Genomic DNA, 21,377 nt, shown 5'->3' with positions numbered 1-21,377 from the left:
TATTTTCTCCAGAAGCAATGAGTGCTGAAAAAGTCTTTTTGGTCTGCCATATGAGGCCAAAGGCATGAAGAAGCAGTAGCCCACCTTCTATGTGAAAGAGCTGGGTTGCCACACCGTAGAAGTTAGTTCAGTGAAGCTAGAGCAATCCTTTGAGGAGAACCTACTTACCTAAAAGTTCCCCATCAGCTCCAGGCAATTTAGCCTTAATAAGCTTCTGATATGATCAATTGGATTAGGCTTGCATTTCAGAAAACTAAAAGCCAAGAAACTTTTTATTACTGCAGTATGTTGAAATGGACCTCTATGTGGAATAACAAAATTTTACCAGAGTAGGCTCAACCACGTGTGTGAAGCGACAGAGCAAATACTGATTCACTTTAGAAAAGACGCAGACTACTTATGTACAAAAACCTCTTCAAGTCCTTTATTAATGTTTAGAGATGTATAGTACACACAATTAACAGCATCTCACCAGCTACGGAAGTACAGAGAATCAAGAATGTACTTCAGAACAAGACCTCAAAGCTACTGGTGGTGTTGCTTGCTCTGAGTTTCCACAAAAACCCAATTCTGACACACGCAGGACAGATAACGTAACAACTTCACTTGGAAATGGTTCTTTAAAAAATTGACAACTGATATGGTAGCTCTCCTGGTGCTGTGGCACTAGAATAAAAGGCCAAGTTGGACATCTGAAGGTCAAACAGAAGAACTGACTGGAGTGAGAAGAGGTTTTATTTTCAGTGTAGAGATAAGAGATAACAGATGGTCCAAGTGGATACTTTCAGTCCAGGCTCAGTATGGGTCCTGCAGGAATCCACCAGATAAATAGTCTATAAACTGGAAGGCTGAAAAATGCCAGCAGCCATCTGTGTCTCCTATGACACAGAAGAGGCTTAACAGGGATGTGCCTGAAAAAATGAGGCTCACTGTGGCATGTCAGATCTGATCCTTTTGTGCAACTGGATGCCATGGGTCCCTCTCTGTTTTCAGCGTGACTGAAGGGAACACTTCCTTTATTTGAATGTTCCACTTTGAAAATAGCCAAACCCTCCCCCCACCCCCGCCATCATTCTTCATAAATTCGGATTCAAACTCTTGATTCTTCTTGATCTAGACTTTTTCCTTTCGCTTCAATTTTGATACTTTCTTGACAGTCCCATTCTTGTTTAGAAGCTTCAGGACACGATCTTTATGATCTAAAACCTTAAGCATGGAGTCTCTGGCTTCACTGATTTGATCCATCACCAGTTTACACCTCTGCATATTTCCCTGGAACAGAAGATATTGCAGCATCAGCATGGGCAAGCGGATGGTAAAGCTTTTAGAAGACTATGCCCTCTATGCAGAGGCCACTGAGGCTTTCCCAGAGACAAAAGCTTTATTAAAGGTGCCACTGCAGGAGGGAACAAACACAGAGCAGGACTCAATCATAAACAGCTTCATACAGCAGGGGACAGCAGCAGGGAAGGGGCTCATTCAAACCTGTATTAGCTCATTTATTCGGTGTAGATCATCATCTGTTGCGGCTTTTTTCTTTGGGATAATCCCTTCCTGTAGATTGGTGAGTCTTTCATAAACATCATGTTCTAGATTTGTCTGCAACACAAAAAGGGGAATGTATCTGACGTCAGTTTTCTATGCAAATCTTGAGCAAAATGAACTCACCTCTGAGCAACTTTGCAAACTGGGTAAGGGTGTTCAATGAGTCCTTTTCCCCAAGGACTAAGGCTAATAACAAAGGAAACAGATCATGAGCCCACACTTGCTAAGCTGGTCTTGAACACATGATCATACTGCCTCACTTTCTGCATACAATGATTATAGGCATGTGCCACCACAATCAGCAAGGATAACTTAAATACGACATTTATTTCACAATCCAAAACGTAACTCTATTAGTTTCACAACATGGTTGTGGAAAGGTACTATACATTTTAGATACTCATAGTAAACCATGTTTTTGAGATCACTCCTACTTCAAAGATAGGAACATTTCACGAGGGTATTTTTTTGTCTACCTCCTCTTCCTTCATCCAGTTGATAAAGGATAGATTCTTGTCTCGGAAGTGGATGCATGGAAGATCTACTTCTGGACGTCAGGCTAGCAGCTTACAAGTCACACACACTTATGGTTTAGGGAAGGATAATATGGCACATCACCAAGGGATTGCTCTAAGGAACAGAATAAAAAGCAGGAACCGTAGGCAGGATTTGTAGGATCAAGACAGTGTGACCCCTTGCTCTCTAAGGATATGACGGGTCTGAGCAATACTGGAAGCTGGTAGGTTGTTTAGCTGGAGGGCTTCTCTAAGGGAATAGTATGAGAAGAGGCTTAAGAGTAGGCCATTTGAAGCCAGGCATCAGTGGATCACATCTCTAATCCTAGGTACTCAGGAGGCGGAGATCTGAGAATCTCAGTTCAAATCCAGGCCAAGCAGGAAAGTCTGTGAGACCCACCTGTAAGTAACTATAAGAAAGCTGGACGTAGAGCTCTGGTTCAAGAAACAGAGCATGAGCCTAGTGACCAGGCCCTGAGTTTAAGCCCCAGGACTAGCATATACAAAAACAGAGTAGTCCACTTGAGGCTCTCTCTGTTGCAGGAATTACAACAGCTCATACCATTGAATCTAACTATAGACCTGTATTTTGGATCTAGATATAATAACTAAGATTTAGAACAGATAGCTGGGTACTGGTGGGTTACATTTGTAATCCTAGTTAATCTAAGGAGGCTGATATCTGAGGATCATGCATGGTCCAAAGCCAGCCTGGGAAGAAAAGTTCCTGTGAGATACTTAGTTCTAATAAAATACTCAAAAAAGCCAAAAATGGTGCTGTGGCTCAAGTGGTAGAGAGGACGCTAGCCTTGAGCACAAATAGGCTCAGCGACAGCACCTAGGCACTGAGTTCAGCAGAGGTAGCAGCAGCAGCAGCAGCACCACCAAAAAAGTGTTTGAGAACAGAATCATAATCAGCAATGCTTGTAATACTATAGAGCAGCACATAGAAATCCTGCTAGTATTAGTTAGTAATATTTTAGAATTACTTAAAAGGAATGTTCTGAGATGGTGGTCTCGTCTTAGCAGCTTCGAGGGTGGCACCTACCAGCTGTAGTAACTGGGCAGCACAGAGGTGGACTTTCCATCCTTGAGCACGACAGGATACTCCTTTCTGATTAGCTATTTCTTGCAACATAGCTTTCTTCTCCTCTGAAACCACATAAAAACAAGTATACATTTAAATGGTTATAAAAGCCAAATTGCCAGGTGCTGGTGATTCATGCCTGTAATCCTAGCGGCCTAGGATGCTGAGATCTGAGGATCATGGTTCAAAGCCAGCCTGGGCACAAAGTCTGTGAGATTCTTATCCCCAATTAACCACCAGAAAACCAGAAGTGGTGCTGTGGCTCAAGGTGGTAGAGTGCTAGCCCAGAGCTGAAGAGCAAAAAAGATGTATTGGTTGCATGAAAATCCTACATCATTTATATAAGGGACTTGACTATATAGATGTTGGTATCTGAGGATGATTCTGGAAGGAATTTCTAAGTGACACTGAGGAACTACTAGTAGCATGTGTGTGAGGAGGAGGAGTTGGGAACTATGACCACTGAGAGATATAACCCATTCAAACTGGATTTGTCTTGAGGTGTCAGGTTAACTATCAGAGAAGCTTCCAGGTTGAATTTATGTAGAATAGGATATGTAACCAGTTCTCTGGAAATGCAGTTCTCTGTGAATTATTGTATCTTGGATAAATGACAGCAATTTTTGAAATGTATTATCATAGCTCTTTGTTTTTTTGTACTGGTACAGGACTTGGTGCTGTCCCTGAGTTTTTTTTTCCCCTCAAGGCTAGTGCTCTACCACTTGAATCAAAGCTCCACTTCTAGCCTTTTGGTGGTTAATTAGTCATAGATCTCACAGACTTGTTTATCTGCTTGGTGTGGCTTTGAACCATGATCATCAGATCTCAGCCTCCTGTAGTTAGGATTACAGGTGTGAGACACCAGTGCCCAGGTAGCACAGCTATTTGTAAGCCATTTTTATTATATGCAGGTTTATTAAAATGTGATTCTCAGATTCAACAACTGTGGGCTTGCCCTAGATCATTCCAGGAGCTTTAGGAGCTTTTGGTAAAAACATTCATATTAGCATTTGAGGAACTACTGCAGACTGAGTTCTGAATAAAAACAGCAATGTAATAAAGTCCTTGTGATTACTCAGGGGACTAAAAAGGTTAATCTATTAACAAAGATTTTATTAAAGCTAAGGCTGTATATTTCACTTATCTATTTGACCAGGATTCTGATAAAGATACATAGATTTCTGGGGCAAAGGAAAAATTTCCAAATTTTATACAAAACTAGATACTTTATTTTTTGCAGGCCTGGGCACTGCCTTTGAGCTCTTCAGCTCAAGGCTACCACCCTACCCTCGAGCCAAGCCCCACTTCCCATTTTCTAGAGGCTAATTAGAGATACAAGTCTCAGATCCTTTTTGTGCCTGGGCTGGCTTTGAACCTTGATCCTCAGATCTCAGCCTTCTGAGTAGCTAGGTTATTTTTGTGTATCTGTGTGTGTAGGACAGATGAACCCACGACCTCCAGATCATAGATCACTTGACTGGCTGGCACTCAATTACTTATGCCATACTTCTACCCTTCGTTTTGCTGGTTATTTGGAGAGTCTTAAGGACTTTTCTCCCAGGTTGGCTTTCACATGATCCTCTGGATCTCAGCCTCCTAAATGGCTTGGATTAGAAGGTTGAGCCACCAGCACAAGGTTCCTGTGGGTTTTGCTTTGGTTTTGGTAGAGAGCTACGATTCTGTTACTCTCTTCTACGGTGAGGACATATTGAAGTATCATACCAGAGTCATGAATTAATACTGTTCCTAGGGAAACTAACCTTTGACCCGGACATCACTGTATCTCTGGAAGTGGTGGTAGGCAGCTTTCCAGGGATTCCGATAGTGACGAAGTAAAGTAATGGGAGGTCTTGGTCGTACGGGGACGTATCTCACACCTTCTTCATCTATTGAAAAAGGATGAAAAAAAAAGCAATTAGGTATATTATACATTTTTAACAATATTCCAAGTTGGCTCCCAGTAAATGAGCTTCAGATGAAAAGTGTCTATGGAAGAACCACTGGGATGGACTTGGACTTAAGTGACAGAGTCAGGAGACAACTTGCCTAAGTGGCTATTACCAATATATTCCTTAGGAGGAGACTTGCGTTTCTCTGCCTTCACCAACAGACTCTTGGCAGTGGATTTCTCGTCATCAGTGCTATTCGTCTCCATCATGTCACCTTCTTCTGTTGAGATCACATGCTGTTGCTTTCGAGGCTTTTTCCTTGGGGAGGCACCAGGTGGCAGGTCACTTGTAGGCATGGACAGGTTGTTTGCCAGCAATGCAAGAGATGGAGACACAGTGTTGGTAGCTAATGGAGGAACTGCTGTCAAAGGAAACAGAGCACATCCATGAGAACCAAGACATAATGGGGAGCTTCACGTGACGTCCACTACTAGCACCCACTAAGACAGTGTGGATGGTTAACACTTCTGCAGTCTTCTATAGACCCAACACTATACACGACTCTAATGGATGCAGAGACTGCCAATAGCTTCTTAATGTCCTACATCTTCATTTTGCTTAATTCAAGAATCCCCACACTTTGACATGCCACCACTCTGGTTAACAATGTATATCTTAGCTTCCCTCACAAGCAAGTGTGAACAGGTAAGATGGAAGTAGCACAGTTTTGTAGCACTTTTAGGAAGTTTCCTTAAAAGAACTGATGACTTGCTATTTTTGGTTTCTTTCTGTGCCTTAGACCCCAGATGCCATGCCTGGAGCTCCAGCAGTGACCTTGAATAAAAGTGTGAAGATTAAACCCTCAGGGTTATGCGGTGAAAATCAGGCATAGTCTGGATCCTTAGTGACTGAGGAGCCCATATTCCAATCCTTGGATAAGTCCCTTGACTGGCTTCAAGGAGATAAGAGCTTACATGTTGAAGTGACTATTTATCTGGTCTTTAAGTACAAATTCTTACTAGGTAATTTATTAATTTAAAATCCTGAAAATAAGTTAAGTACATACAGATTAGCACAATTCCTCTAATTCACAGATGAGAAAATGTGGCACAAGTCACATAAATATGAAGTGGCAGGGTTGGAGTCAACAGAGGAAGGCTCCAATTTCCGGGTTGAACACTTGCGTTCCCCCTCCCCCCCAGTCCTGTGTCTTGAACTCAGGACCTAGGGACTATCCTTCAGCCTCTCTATGTTTAAGGCTAGCGCTCTACCAATTGAGCACTACTTCTGGCTTTTTCTGTGTATGTGGCACCGAGAAATAGAACCCAGGGCTTCAGGCATGAGAGGTAAGCTCTCTACCACCAGGCCACAATCCTGGCCCTGAACTCTTTTACTTTTATTCTACCTACTTGCTTCAATTTTCTTCACTACCCAACCTTAGCTATCCACTGCTAATAATTACATCCTAAACTTTGTCATCACTAGTAATTATAAATTGCTTCATTCCCTATCACAGTTTCTAGCAACTAATTCTCTAGGAAGAGTTGGCTTGTCCTAATTCTTGCATTATTGTTTTAACATAGCAATATACAAGTCATGCATCTTTTAAGCTGGCTATAGCTAGAGAGACAAAATAATGCTAAATGCCCTCTCCTACCATCTTGTTAGGTTTTCCACATCCAATTCCTCCCCAGATGCCCCCCAACCTCCCTTTTTTTTTGTAGGTCATGGAGCTAGAGCTCTGGAACTGGGTATTGTCTCTCAAGGGTACTGGCCTTGAGCCAAGCCCCACTTCCCCCTTTCTAGAGGTAAACTAGAGTTAAGAGTCTCAGGTACTATTGTGCCTAGGGCTTGATTTTCAGATCTTAGCCTCCTGAGTAGCTAGTATTACAGGCATGAGCCACCGCCATGCTTCCCCAGATGACTTTTCACACCTTCAAACCTTCACCTCCTCCATGTTCTCTATGAGTACCCTTGCAACCATTTCACTGAAGTGGAATCAATCAGAAGTAAATGTCCATAAAGTCCTGACAGAATACCTCCCCACTAGTTCTATGACTGGTGTCTCTTTAGCCATTCCTTCAGCAAGGGCCAACTCTTCAGGAACACTGGATCCCACTTCTTCAAATGCTGCTCTAGCAATCCTCATTGCTGCTTCTTTTTTTTTTTTTTGGTGGGTTGTGGGGCTTAAACTTAGGAAGTGGGCTCTGTCCCTGAGCTCTTTTTCTCAAGGCTAGCACTTTAGTACTTTGAGCCACAGTGCCACTTCTCGTTTTCTGAGTACTTTACTGGAGACAAGAGTCTCATGGACTTTCTTGTGCTGGCTTTGAATGGTGGGTGACCTTCAGGTCTCAGCCTCCTCGGTAGGTAAGATTATAGGCATGAGTCCACTTGGCTTTTTCTCTCATATCAAAAATTCCCCCTTCTATAGAGGATAAACTTTATATTAATACTCTTTTTTATGTCATGTTTAATAAAAAGGCAAAATTTGCTCCCTTGTCTGTTTCCTGCACCCCATGAGATTAGAGTCCACCATGCCCTTTGCCATGAGGTACTGCTGCACTATAGGCCTGAAGCAATGTGGCACGTCCCCATCCCCGCCCCCGCTCCCCACCCGCATTTTCTTTGCTAGTCCTGGGTCTTGAACTAGATCCTAGGCACTGTCTTTGGGACATTTAGAGTTCTACCACTTGAGCCACAGCACCATTTTCCAGCTTTTCCCTTTTTTTTCTCTGTGTATGTGGTACCGAAGAATCGAACCCTGGATTTTATGCATGCTAGGCAAGCATTCTACTGCTAGGCCACACTCCTGGACCTAATATTCTACCACTATGTTGATTTTTTTCCTTGGATATTTTGTCACACTAATATAGGAAGCTGGTACTGATAAGTGGGGTAGTTTTTGTGACTAGATGGTTCAAAAGTGTCTAGAATTCATTTTCAGGAAGAGTCTGGAAAAGGTTAGAAAAGCCTTGTAAGCAAAGCTTGCTAGTTAAATCTAGTGGGAACATAGAAAACCAGAATACTGTCAGAAATGTGGAGAGTAAAGGCAGATTCATGAGGTGTCAGGTAGAGGTGAGGAAATGGGACGAGAAGCCACTTAGGTCAAACTTCTATATTGTGTCTGCATCCTAAAATTATGTGAGACTAATGTTAAAGGAGACCCATGAACCTGATGGGAGCATTCAGGCTGCTGCATGGATATGCTGGCTGCCATTAGCCAGATTTAGCATGATAACTAGAAATAAAAAGCAGAGTGGAAAGATTTGAAAAACTTGTAGTTTGGCTAGAAATGAAGATGTAAAGTTGGGGCCAAGAAAGGTGTGATTACTAGAGATTAGAAGCCAAGTACTTAGCATGGAGAGCATCCCAGAAATAGGCCATATCACAGTCATCACAGGCTCAAGGGTGTAAAGGGGTAAAATCTTTACTTTGAGAAGAGATCCTGACAGCCTGGAGGGTTCCCCAGGAATTGTTTCAGTCCTGGCTACAGGAGCTGTGGCCTATCAGGGCCCTGCAATTGCTCCTCTGGCAGCAAGACATGCTATTATGTGATTATGGTTTTGTAGACATGCAGAATGCAAGAGTTGTAGGATCATGGGAGTTCCTGAATTTCAAAGAAAAGCTTGGGAAGCCAGGGAAAGTGCAGAAGGGATTGGAATCCCTACAGGCAGGTCTGAGAGACTGATGCAGGTAGCTGTGACTGAAGCTGACAAGGCAGCAGAGACCACAGAATACTGGAGAAGCAAGGAAAAGATCCAGCCTAAGAGAGTGGCCCTGTGGACTCTTAACTGGCAAAACCAGAGATGTGCCCACCCAAGCCCTTTTGGAACCATGTCCTACCAGTATGTGCCTCAGATGAGACTTCCAAAACTCAGATTTCATGTTTTCCGGCTGGGTTTAGGTTATATTTTTACCCTTCTATTTTTCCTTCTTGAAATGGAGTGTTTGCACTCTACCTTTGTTTCTTTTCCTTCTTTCTTTTTTTTTTTTTTTTTTGGTGGTACTGGGGTTTGAACTCAGAGCCTGGGCACTGTCCCCGAGTCTTATTTTTTGCTTAAGGCTAGTATTTAACCACCTGAGACACAGCGCCACTTCTGGCTTTTTTTGGAGTTATGACTCTCACAGACTTTTCTGCCTGGGCTGGCTTTGAACCTTGATCCTCAGATTTCAGCCTCCTGAGTAGCTAGGATTAGAAAGCGTGAGCCACCAGCCACTGGCTTCCAGTTCCTTTCTTGCTTTAAATAATCTTTCCAATAGGGTCTCATGCTTTTTCCCAGGACTAGCCTTAGAATGCTGTCATATGTACGCCTCCGCTGTGGCTGGGACTGCAGATGCACATAATCATTACTAGCTTATTTGTTGAGATACGGTTTCCCCATCCCCCTTTTTCCTTCTCCTCCTCCCCACTTGAGCCACAGCACCACTTCCTGCTTTTCTGTGAACAGGGTACTGAGGAATTGAACCAAGGGCTTCATGCATGCTTGGCAAACACTACTACTAAGCCACATTCCTAGCCCTTGCTCTTTTTTCCCCTATTCCTTTCAAACAACCTCCTCAAAATTATAACCTAGTTCTTCAAAAATTGAGGCAGGAAGACTTCAAGTTTGAAGTCAGGACTTCATAATAGATCCTGCTTCAAAAAAATAACAGAAATTTAACTCAGTGATAATAGCGCTTCCACTGAAGAAATAAAAAGTTCTTTCTATGCAATACCTCTATTTCTATCCTAGATTTCTTTTAAATGTTCTTCCAGTCATGATTTTCCCCCATTATTACATGAAAATGGCTCTTAAGAGCCTTAACATAGCTAAATCCAAAGCACTGCTCAGCCCTCAGCTTCCTTGATTCTTTCCTCCCAGAAATAGTTTAGTTCTTGCCTTATAGACCACTTCAGACTTCCAGCCATTTTCTTATTACTCTGGTCTCCTTATTCAGTCTCTTTTACTAAATTTCCTTCACTACATAATGATACAGGGTCCTAGAGTTTAGGTTAAATACTCGCGCGTGCGTGCGTGCGTGCGTGCGTGTGCGTGTGTGTGTGTGTGTGTGATAGGGCTGGGCCTTGGCTTTGTCCCTGAACTCTTCAGCTCAAGGCTACTACCCTACCCTTGAGCCACAGCTCCACTCCTCGTTTTCTAGTGATTTAATTGGAGATAAGAGTTTCAAGGCTTTGTATTGCCTGAGCTGGCTTTGAACCTTGACCCTCAGATCTCAGCCTCCAGAGTAGCTAGGATTAGAGGCTTGAGCCACTATGCCCAGCTTTGCTTCTGTTTTTATTGATGCTTATTTCTCTAATGACTTCACCAACTCATCCAGGATCACAAGCTTTAAATAATACAAGAAATATATAACTGATTAATTCCTACATTTGTATCTATACCTTCATTTTTTAAATTCCAAAATCCAGGATCATGAATCCAACTGTCTGATAGCCACCTGTGGATATTTATCAGTTCCCTCAAGTTTACCATACCGAAAATGAACCTCCAGGAGCAAGGGTAAAAAAAATGCACTCATGAGATATGAGGATCTCAGTTCAAAGCCAGCCTGGGCACTATAGAATGTGAGACTCTTGGGGCTGGGAGTTTGGCCTAGTGGTAGAGTGCTTGCCTAGTATGCACGAAGACCTGGGTTAAATTCCAGGGTACCACATACATAGAAAAAAGCCAAAAGTGATGCTTAGGCTCAAGTGGTAGAGCTCTAGCCTTGAGAGAAAGTCCAAGGACAGTGCAAAGCTGGCCAAAAAAAAAAAAAAAAAAATGAGACTCATCTCCAACATCTCCAATTAACTTCTAGAAAACAGGAAGTGGCACTGTATGTGGGTAGGGTGGTAGCCTTGAGCTGAAGCGTTTAGGGACAGCGCCCAGGCCCCTTACTGACAAAAAAAAGCCATCATTATATTCAATGTACGCTATGCAAATATTAACATAACTTGAGGATAGGGACAGGAAGGGGAAGAAAGGGAACATGATGCTATTGACCAAGGAAATGGTGATATTAACCAAGAAGCACTGTACTCATAATGTGACTTACAGAACCGTAACTTCTTTGTACACACACACACACACACACACGACCTCCCTCCCTCCCCACCACTCCAATCATGGACCTGTGATATCTATCTCAGGTGATGGCACGCAGACAGCTTCCAGGTGCTAAGGGCCAAATCACCCAAATGCTCTTCCCTGACACTCAGCATCCAAATTTTGGTGTAACTCAGTTTGCCCTAAGGTGCTCAAGGTCCTGGGTCTGATCCCTAGCATCGAAAACAATTAACAAAACCTCCAGAATCCAACCACCTTAACACTACCTCTACTACTACTTCAGCTATGTCTTCACTTTTTCCCTGAAATAGTCACCAGCCTCTAGGCAAGTCTTCCTGGCTCCATTCTTGCTCCAATGGTCTTCTCTCTATACAGCCACCACAATGTGCTCTTCAAAACCGAAGGAGCTCGGGGGATTCCTCTGGCAGCATCCCATCAAGCCTGGCAGCTTCAAAGTTCTTACACAGGCCAGAGCCCTGCTTGGCCAGGTACTTTTTTCTCTGACTTATTTACCATCATCACTCCACTCCCTGACTTGGCTCCAGCTACTTCGGTTTCTTTGCTAATTTGGAGGACATCAGGTAAACTCTTGTCACCAGGGATTTGCATTTAACTGCTTTGTAGGCCTGGAAGCTGTTTTGGCAGGTATGGTCAGAATCAACAGGTCAGTTCCACAGGGAGCCAGCCTCTTAAAACCTTCCTGAAGTTGAAGCCCTGTGTTAGTCTTTTTAAACTGCTATAACATGAGGAAAGTAACTCTTTTTTTTTTTTTTTTTGCCAGTCCTGGGCTTGAGCTCAGGGCCTGAGCACTGTCCTTGGACTTTCTCAAGGCTAGAGCTCTACCACTTGAGCCTCAGCACCACTTCCGGCTTTTTTCTATGTATGTGGTACCAAGGAATTGAACCCGGGTCTTCGTGCATGCTAGGCAAGCACTTTAACCACTAGGCCAAACTCCCGGCCCCGGAAAGTAACTCTTAAAGCTTCACTTTGGCACACTGTGTCAGGGAAAGCAAGCAGCAGCAGAAATATGGTGGGATATAGGTCTCACATCTTAATGGCCATGAAACTGAGAGACTAAGGGAGGAAGACTATCTTGAATGTAGGGAGCATTATCCCATAGGCTGGGGGCCCACATGAATGAAAGGAGAAAAGAAGAAAGCTGGAACAAAAATGGAAGAGGCAGAAGTCGTAGAAGGCCTGTTCACACAGATGTGTTTCTCTCTTGCAGGCCACTAGGAAGTGAACTGCTCTGTTCCACTATGCCCCCACAACATGATAGTGGAAATTTATGAAACTGAGCCAAAATAAATTCTTCCTTCTTTCAACTGTTTCTCAGTAATTATTTGGTCACAGCAATTAAAAGCTGGCTACTATAAATCATAAACCTCAACCTTCCTTTATATATTTGTCTCTGTAGAGACTCTGTAGACAGAGTACACACACACACACACACACACACACACACACACACACACACACACACACACACACACACACACACACACTATATGTCTGTAACAGTCATTCTGTCTCCCGCATTAGAACAGAAGCTGTGAGAGGATGGAGAGGTACTTGTTCTATGTAAGGCTATACTGTTGCTGTGGGAGTAAATCTTCCTGCAGAGCCTCACAGGTTGAGACAGGATTACTGTCAGCTTTCTAGCAAAGGCAGGTAAGGAGAACTATATAAACAAGAGAGCAGACAATCAGCAACACTGAAAGCATTTCACTTCCCCTCTGGGATCATGGGAGGATATTTTCATGGCTTAAATACTGTAAAGTGAAAACTCTTGGTGCAATTCATACACACTTAAAAACAATGGCTTGATGGAGACTGAGGTACCAGCCAGAGAGGGAAGGGCTAGTGAAGAGAGTAAAAGAGGGTGAACGTGGTCAAAGTAGTTTATTTACACGGATGGAAAAGAAAAAAAATCTGCTGAATTGTTTTAAGAAGTGGAAGGAGAGTGGACAGTGGGGACAGCGGGGAGGAGGTGAGGCTGACTGGGATACATCCTGTACATGTGTGCAAACACCATAATGAAATTGCTCTTGTACAACTATGCATCTTAAAAAGAAAGGAAGTATCAGGTTTAAAAAACTACAGACATGTGGCCGGCAGTTTGGCCAGGTGGTAGAGTGCTTGCCTAGCATGCATGAAGACCCGGGTTCAATTCCTTAGTACTACATACATAGAAAAAGCTAGAAATGGTGCTGTGGCTCACATGGCTAGCCTTGAGGAAAGCTCAAGGACAGTGCTCAGGCCCTGAGTTCAAGCCCCAGGACTGCTCCACCCCCCCCAAACAAAAACAAAAAAAAGAAATGAAAAAAAGAAAAAACTTTAGATAGTAGAACCATTCCTCTTACTGAACAAAAAACATGAGAAACGGAGGCTTCCACATTGAGAGGGTAATAGTACTGGACAATAGAAGCACAAAATAACTTGGATTTTTACAGTAGATTTGCCTACTTTTTTTTTTTTTTTGGTGGGTCATGGGGCTTGAACTTGGCCTGGACACTGTCCCTGAGCGCTTCAGCTCAAGGCCACCACCCTACCCCTGGGCCTGGGCGTTGTTCTTGAGCTCTTCAACTCAACTAGAGATAAGAGTCTCAGGTCCTTTTGTGCCAGGGCTGGCTTTGAACCTTGATCCTCCGATCTCAGCCTCCTGAGTAGTTAGGATTACAGGTGTGAGCACAGCCCGGCTGATTTGCCTACTTTTTGAACACTATATTACTGCTGCATTCAGAAAACACTCCACACTATATTATTTTAAAAACAATAGTAAGACACTTAACTAAATCTCTAAAAGTGAAAACAAAAGAAGCAAGTCTTGGACTAGGATTTGGACATGGCGGTAGTGCTTGCCTAGCATTCATGAAGACCCAGGTTTGATTCCTCAGTACCACATACACAGGAAAAAAGCTAGAAGTAGTGCTGTGGCTCAGGTAATCAAGTGGTAGAACCCTAGCCTTGAGAAAGCCCTTGGGCAAGCAAAAAAAAAAAAAAAAAAGCAAGTCTCCAAAGTGATTTGACTTTCACAAACAGGAAAAGCTTATAATTAAGAGAAAGGAAAGGAGTAATAATTTTAAAGATTTTTACTAACTATATGTATGTTTATCAACACTAAATCTTTTTTTTATTGTTGTTGTTGATGGTCATGGGGATTGAACTCTGGGTTGGGCACTGTCCCAGAGCTCTTCAGCTCAAGGTTACCATCCTACCCCTTGAGCCACAGTGATACTTCTGGTTTTCTGTTGGTTAAATGGAGATAAGAGTCTCATGGTCTTTAGTGCTTGGTCATGCTTTGAACTGTGATACTCAGATCTCAGCCTCCTGAATAGCTAGGATTACTGGTATGAGCCACCATGCCCATCCCAAAACTATATATCTTATCACATAACAAGATAATAAGTTTGACAATGAACAAATCTGTAATTATCAGTACTTAGTTACGACTATATATTAATCAATTTCATGAGCGTCTTCCTTCTTCGCCTTCTTCCTGAGAAAGGATTTTATTCTACATATGGAAGTTGGCTTAGAAGTTGAAAGCCACCCACTTGGTTGCCCAACTGGTGGAATTATAGGCCCAAACTGTAACACCTTGCTTAGTTTTCTTGGTGAATTTAAGACAGCCATATTGAAGAATGTACCTAGGAAATCTCTTCCTTAGTATAGTTCAAAATAAAAATTATAAAATGGCAGCAAAAAATGGCTTTAGTTTTCAAAAGCAGTTTCGTTATTAATAAAATGAATAAAATTCATCACTGAAAATGAGCATCAGAAAGTTGGGTCTTTGGCTGACAGCTGCACTAGAGGTTGAACTCTACAGAGGAAATGGAAAAAAGGAAAAAGCAGCTAATGAGGAGGGTGTTTGTAAATGAACTCACCCGAGACTGGCCTCATGATATCCACTGGCTCTATTTCCTCCTTCACTTTGATCTCAGGAATGGGAGGACCCAGAACAGAGGAGAGAGTGCCACCCACAGTGGCCGATGGTGGTGGTGCAGCTGCAATGGTAGTGATGGGAGGCGTGATGGGGACTGCTCCAGGAATGGTTGAGAGGGCAACAGCTGGTTGGGATGGAGGACTGGCTGCTGCGATCATGGTTGGAATGGTGGGTGGAGGCTGCTGGGCAGTGGGAGGGACTGCGATGGTGGGCTGGTCATTATTTTGATTGGGTACGGTCTCCATGGACACAGTGACCGGTGTGGCCATGGACATGTGGATCTCGGATTTAGGCTTGGCACTGAAAGGAAAGCACACACAGCAGGTAAGAGAATGTCACAGCACTTCAGAGGAGGGATTTTCTTTTGTGACACATACAACTGAAACTTTATTCTCATTCTAGATTGCAACATTTAAAGTAGTCTCCAAAGAGAATTCAAATATTATTTACTTTTAATGCTGGAGATTCAATCTAGGTGTTGAGTAGGCAAAATATAGGTGTTCTACCCTGAGCCACACATGCAATACTCCATGTATTCCTCCTAATTCACCAACATTTTTTTTTTTCTTTCCTACTTTCTTGTCCTGAGGCTTGAAGTCAGAGCCTGTGGTGCTATCCCTGAGCCTCTTTATGCTCAAGGCTAGTGCTCTACCACATCAATTACAGTGCCACTTGTTTTTTTTTTTGGGGGGGGGGGTCCTAGGGCTTGAACTCTGGGCCTGGAACACTGTCCCTGGGTTCTTCAGCTCAAGGCTACCACCTTACCCCTGAGCCAGGGCCCCAATTCCCATTTTCTAGAGGTTAACTGGAGATAAGAGTCTCACAGTCATCAGTGCCCCAGCTGGCTTTGAACTGTGATTCACAGATCTCAGCCTGAGTAGCTCGGGTTAAGGTGTGAGCCATTGTGCCTGGATGTAATTTGTTTTTTGAGTAGTGTACTGAAGATGAGTCTCACGTTCTTTAGTGCCTAGGCTGGCTTTGAATATGAGTCTCAGATCTCAGCCTTCTGAGTAGCTAGGATTATAGGTGTGAGCTATCCCGCCCAGTTATATGCCTACTTTTTTCTTTCTTCTTTTTTTGTGGGTCATGGGGCTTGAACTTGGCCTGGGCACTCTCCCTGAGCTCTTCAGCTCAAGGCTACCACCCTACTCTTGAGCCAAGCCCCATTTGCCATTTTCTAGAGGTTAATTGGAGATAAGAGTTTCATTGACTATAGTGCCCAGGCTGGCTTTGAACCTTGATTTTCAGATTTCAGCCACCTGAGTAGCTAGGATTATAGACGTGAGTCACCACACCTAGTTATGCCTATTTCTTATAAAAAAAGACATTTATCAAGTGATAAAATTCCAAAAGGAACAAGATTATAAATGGAAAATTTTGTTCTCTCTACTTCATTCATTAGTACTACTCACAGGTACTATTCCTATAGCTTTTTTTTTTTTTTGCCAGTCCTGGCTTGAACTCAGGGCCAGAGCCTGAGCACTGTCTGTGGGCTGTCTCAAGGCTAGAACTCTATCTGCCACTTAAGCCTTCTCTATGCATGTGGTACTGAGGAATCAAACTCTGTTCTTTGTGCATGCACTCTACCACTAGGCCAAATTTCCGGCCTCTCTTTTCTTTTTTAGACCTAAGACCAGGACTTGAACTTGGTACTTGTCACTTTTTCTAACTATCTAGCACTCTATTAACGGAGCCATGCTCTAACCCTCCTATAACTTTCAACAGGTAATTCAGTCATCAAAAGTATCCTGCTGAAAAATGCAGGCCAGTCCTGATGACTCATGCCTGTCATCCTAACTACATAGAAGGCTGATTCAGTGGGTCTCGGTTCTGAAGCCAGTCTAGGCAGAGATTCCATCTCTAAAGTAACAGAAAGCAAGGTAGGAAAGACAGGAAGTGGTAGAAGACCAGTTAAACAAGAACAAGGTCCTGAGTTCAAATTCCAGCCAGTACTACCAAAAAAAAAATCCATAACAGGGCCGGGAGTTTGGCCTAGTGGTAGTGTGCTTGCCTAGCATGCATGAAGACCCAGGTTCGATTCCTTGGTACCACACACATAGAAAAAAGCCGGAAATGGTGTTGAAGCTCAAGTGGTAGATCTCTAGCCTTGAGAAAGTCCAAGGACAGTCCTCAGGCCCTGAGCTCAAGCCCAGGACTGGCAAAAAAAATGAATAAATAAAAAAATCCATAACAAAAAGAACCCTATCCCTAAAACAAAAACAAATCATATCTTGATGTGTGTGATGAGGCACACCTGTAATCGCAGCAATTCAGGAAGCAGAGATTGTGAACGGATCATAATTTGAGGCCAGTCTAGACAGGCAATAAGTTTACAAGACTCCATCTCAACAAAGAAAACCTAGGATTAAAACGAAGAGCCTGCATACACAGTTCCAAAAGCATAAATCATTGGCAGGGGGGAATGGAACTGATGAACTGAGCTTCATCACAATTAAAAACTTTTGCTTTGCTACAGACTGACCATTATAATAGGCTAGAAAAAGAACCTGAGGCATAAGTCGGAAGGAAATATTTATAACACTTACCTGACAAAATGAAGATGTTATACTTAAGTAAAATAAGCCAATCATAAGAGGGCAAATACTATTTGATTTTGAGCATATGGAGTTCCTGGAGTATCAAGTCCATAAAATGAACAGTAGAACTGTGGGTAGAATATCCATTTGGGAAGATGAGAAAGGTCTGAAGATCTGCCGTGGCACAGCAGCACTTGCTCAATATTAAGTACAATATGGCAAGTAATACTGTGCAGTTATACTACTCAGCTTTGCATTCAAATGACTCAGCTAGTTTAAAAAAACTTGAAAACATATCTGACAAAGAGATTACAGTAAGAATGTATAAAGAAGCCAGGTGCTGGTAGCTTATGCTTGTAATCATAGATGTTCCAGAGGCCGAGATCTGAGGACTGTGGTTCAAAGACAGCATGGGCAAGAAATTCCATAAGACTCTCATCTCCAATATACTACTCAGAAAAAGTTGGAAGTGGAGCTATGGCTCAAGTGGAGAGTGCTAGCCTTCGGCACAAAGAAGCTCAGGGACAGTGCCCAGGCCCTGAATTTGAGCTCTGAGACTGGCAATAAACAAACAAACAAACAAATAAAATAGTAAAGAGCCCTGAAAATTCACTACTATGAATAGTATGTAATCCAATTAAAATGGACAAAAGAAAGCTGGGCATAGAGATTCTTACTTGTAATCCCAGCATCAATGAGCCTGTGGCAAGAAGATAACGATTTTGAAGATAGACTGGGCAACATACCCTGTCTAAAAAAAATGAAACAAAACCTACAAAATAGGAACAAAAAGAATCTACAAATTAAATAACAAAAAACAGTTAAACTAAAAAAAAAAAAAAACACCAAAGAGAAAGGAGACAAGAAATATGAATAATGAGGGCCAGGAGTTTGGCCTAGAAGTAACTGTGCTTGTCTAACACGCATGAAGCCCTGGGTCAATTTCTTGGTTATCACACACACAGGAAAAAGCCGGGAGTTTGGCCTAGTGGTTAAAGTGCTTGCCTAGCATGCACGAAGACCCGGGTTCGATTCCTCGATACCACATACATAGAAAAAAGCCGGAAGTGGTGCTGAGGCTCAAGTGGTAGAGCTCTAGCCTTGAGAAAGTCCAAGGACAGTGCTCAGGCCCTGAGCTCAAGCCCAGGACTGGCAAAAAAAAAAAAAAAAAAAGAAAAAGAAAAAGCCGGAAGTGGTGCTGTGGCTCAAGTGGTAGAATGCTAGCCTTGAGAAAGATCAAGGACAGTGCCAAGGCATGGAGATCAAATCCCAGTACTGGCGAAAAATATGAAGAATGAATACACACTAAAGGGTGCATCTAGAACTAGGTAGGGTGGCACATGTCTGTAAATCCTAGACACTTTGGAGGTTAGCAAGTTAACAAGTTCTAGTCCAGCCTAAGCAATATAGTGAGACTCTGCCTCAAAACAAAAAGGGGCCAGAGACTGTAGTTCAATAGCAGAGCACTTGCCTTAACAATGTCTGAGATTCTGGGTTCAATTCATAGTATTGGTGCAAGGAAGAGGGAAACAAAGGGAATATGCAAACTAGTTACACATACATACCATATACCCAGTGAAGCTGTTTCTCCACCCCCCTCCCCATCGGTCATGGGGCTTGAACTCAGCATGGGCGCTACCCCTGAGCTCTTCAGCTCAAGGCTACCACCCTACCCTTGGGCCAAGCCCGACTCCCGTTTTCTAGAGGTTAATTAGAGATAAGAGTCTCAGGCCGTTTCTGTGCCCGGGCTGGCTTTGAACCTTGATCAAAGTGAGGCATTGCCCGCTGAAGGTTGTTTTTTTTTGTTTGTTTGTTTTTAAAGATTTGATTGCTCTACAATCTCTCCCATACTTGATATTTTCTTTTATTTAGAACTTTAGCTGGGCACGATGGCTCACGCCATCAAGTCTTTAATGTGTGATATGTGTTTGCTCTTACTTCTGTTGTTAGTATGTATAATATTGATGTTGTTCCAAAAAGGAACCAAACTAAGGACTCAGTGGTTGAATGCAGGTGCTTGTGGAACATACAAAAGGCCCAGGTTCTGAAATTGAGATTTAAAAGAGGAAGTGGGGCTGGATATGTAAGAGTGTGTTCCTGGCTTGTGCAAATGTGAGGTCTAGGGTTTAATTCTTAACACTGTGCAAAAACAAAACAAAACAAAAACAAATACAAGCCTGGTGGATGGCTTTGTAATCCTACTCAGGAGGCTGAGATCTGAGGATCAAGGTTGAAAGCCAGCCCTGGCACAAAAGGACCTGAGATTCTTATCTCCAGTTAACCTCTAGAAAAGGGGAAGTGGGGCTTGGCTCAAGGGTAGCCAGGAATTGAAGAGTTTAGGGACAACACCCAGGCCAAAGGTAGGGTGGTAGCCTTGAGCTGAAGAGCTCAAGACTGAGTTCAAGCCCTGTAACCCCACCAACAAAGCAAACAACAACAACAAAAAAAAACCCAAATACACAAAATGTCAAATCATTTCACTCCTATGACTTAACTCTCTCGTGGCTCTCCATCTCTTCCAGAATAAAATGCAAAGGCTTCAGAATGGCCTAAAGGCCTCGCATAACCTGGCTCTCAATTATACCAGTAAACCATCTTGTACCACTCTCTCTTGCACTTGGCTGGTCTCCCTCCAGGTCCTTCTATATTCCTAATGAACAGGTAGTCCTTACTTTTCACACGGTCTACACGTGTGTTTAGCTACATTACAATACTGCCCAAAATTTAAGTCAGTATTATACTTGAACTGCAACTGCATAAAGCATACAAGTTGCTAGTTCTAAGGTAATTTTTTTTGGCCAGTCCTGGGCCTTGAAATCAGGGCTTGAGCATTGTCCTTGGGCTTTCTCAAGGCTAGAGCTCTACCACTTGAGCAATAGCACCACTTCTGGCTTTTTTCTATGTATGTGGTACCGAGGAATTCAAGATGGGTCTTTGTGCATGCAAGGCTAGCACTCTAGCATTAGGCCAAACTTCTGATCCAAAATTTGATAGTTCTACAGCTCTCAGATCATCACTATGAAACAGATGAAAATCATGATCAGTGACTTAAAAATGTGTAGGGCTTGAACTTAGAAACTACCCCTCAATTTTTTTTTGCTCAAAGCTAGCACTCTACCACTTGAGCCACACTTCCACTTCCGTGTGTGTGTGTGTGTGTGTGTGTGTGTGTGTGTGTGTGTGTGTGCGTGTTCGTCCTGTGGTTAAATAGAGATCAGAGTCTCATGGACTTTCCTGCCAAGGCTGATCGTCAGATCCCAGACTCCGGAGTAGCCAGGATTACAGGTGTGAGTTACTCACATTGGGTAAGAAAAACTTTAAAAAAACAATTGTGAATCAAGGCCGTTTCCCCTGATTTTAAAAGTCATTATGAGTTAAGCTCCTGTTGGCTTTCAACTGTAATCCTATCCACTCAGGATGCTGCAATTTGAGGATATTAGGTACAAAGCTAACCAGGAAAGGAACATCTGTTAAGACTCTCATCTCCAATTAACCACCAAAAGGCCAGAAGTGGAGGTATGGCCCCAATATTAGAGGGCTAGCCTTGAACAAAAAAAAGCTTGGGGACAGCTCTGAGGCCCTGAGTTCAAATCCCAAGACAGACAGACAGACAGACAGACAGACAGACAGACAGACAGACAGACACACACACACACACACACACACACACACACACACACACACACAATGGACAAGAGGAAATGGCATGACACTCGCCAGTTAAAACATTCATCTAGCTGGGAGTGGTGGCTCATGCCTGTAATCCTAGTTACTCAGGAGGCTGAGATCTGAGGATCAAGGTTGAAAGCCA

At 42.9% G+C, this 21,377-nt stretch overlaps 1 protein-coding gene across 5 annotated transcripts in view; it reads right to left on the bottom strand.

Annotated features, from left to right (window-relative positions):
- Nucleotides 1-397: 397 nt before the first annotated feature.
- Sap130 (Sin3A associated protein 130) overlaps nucleotides 398-21,377 on the bottom strand; it is a 67,497-nt gene continuing 46,517 nt past the window's right edge. For 4 of the 5 annotated variants that reach the window (XM_090343010.1, XM_090343011.1, XM_090343008.1 and 1 more), the window contains exons 16-21: nucleotides 14,971-15,329; nucleotides 5,209-5,457; nucleotides 4,908-5,033; nucleotides 3,109-3,212; nucleotides 1,486-1,599; nucleotides 398-1,272 (exon numbers count right to left, since the gene is read on the bottom strand). In XM_090343010.1, coding sequence (XP_090199136.1) covers nucleotides 1,114-1,272; nucleotides 1,486-1,599; nucleotides 3,109-3,212; nucleotides 4,908-5,033; nucleotides 5,209-5,457; nucleotides 14,971-15,329 — 1,111 coding nt within the window. In that variant the 3' untranslated portion in view covers nucleotides 398-1,113. The remainder of the gene's footprint in view (nucleotides 1,273-1,485; nucleotides 1,600-3,108; nucleotides 3,213-4,907; nucleotides 5,034-5,208; nucleotides 5,458-14,970; nucleotides 15,330-21,377) is intronic. The other variant, XM_090343009.1, reaches the window with a different exon arrangement.

Source organism: Megascapheus bottae, chromosome 12, assembly GCF_031878675.1.
Source record: "Megascapheus bottae isolate mThoBot1 chromosome 12, mThoBot2.hap1, whole genome shotgun sequence".
NCBI classification, from domain to species: domain Eukaryota; kingdom Metazoa; phylum Chordata; class Mammalia; order Rodentia; family Geomyidae; genus Megascapheus; species Megascapheus bottae.
This window is presented reverse-complemented; position numbering and strand designations above follow the sequence as displayed.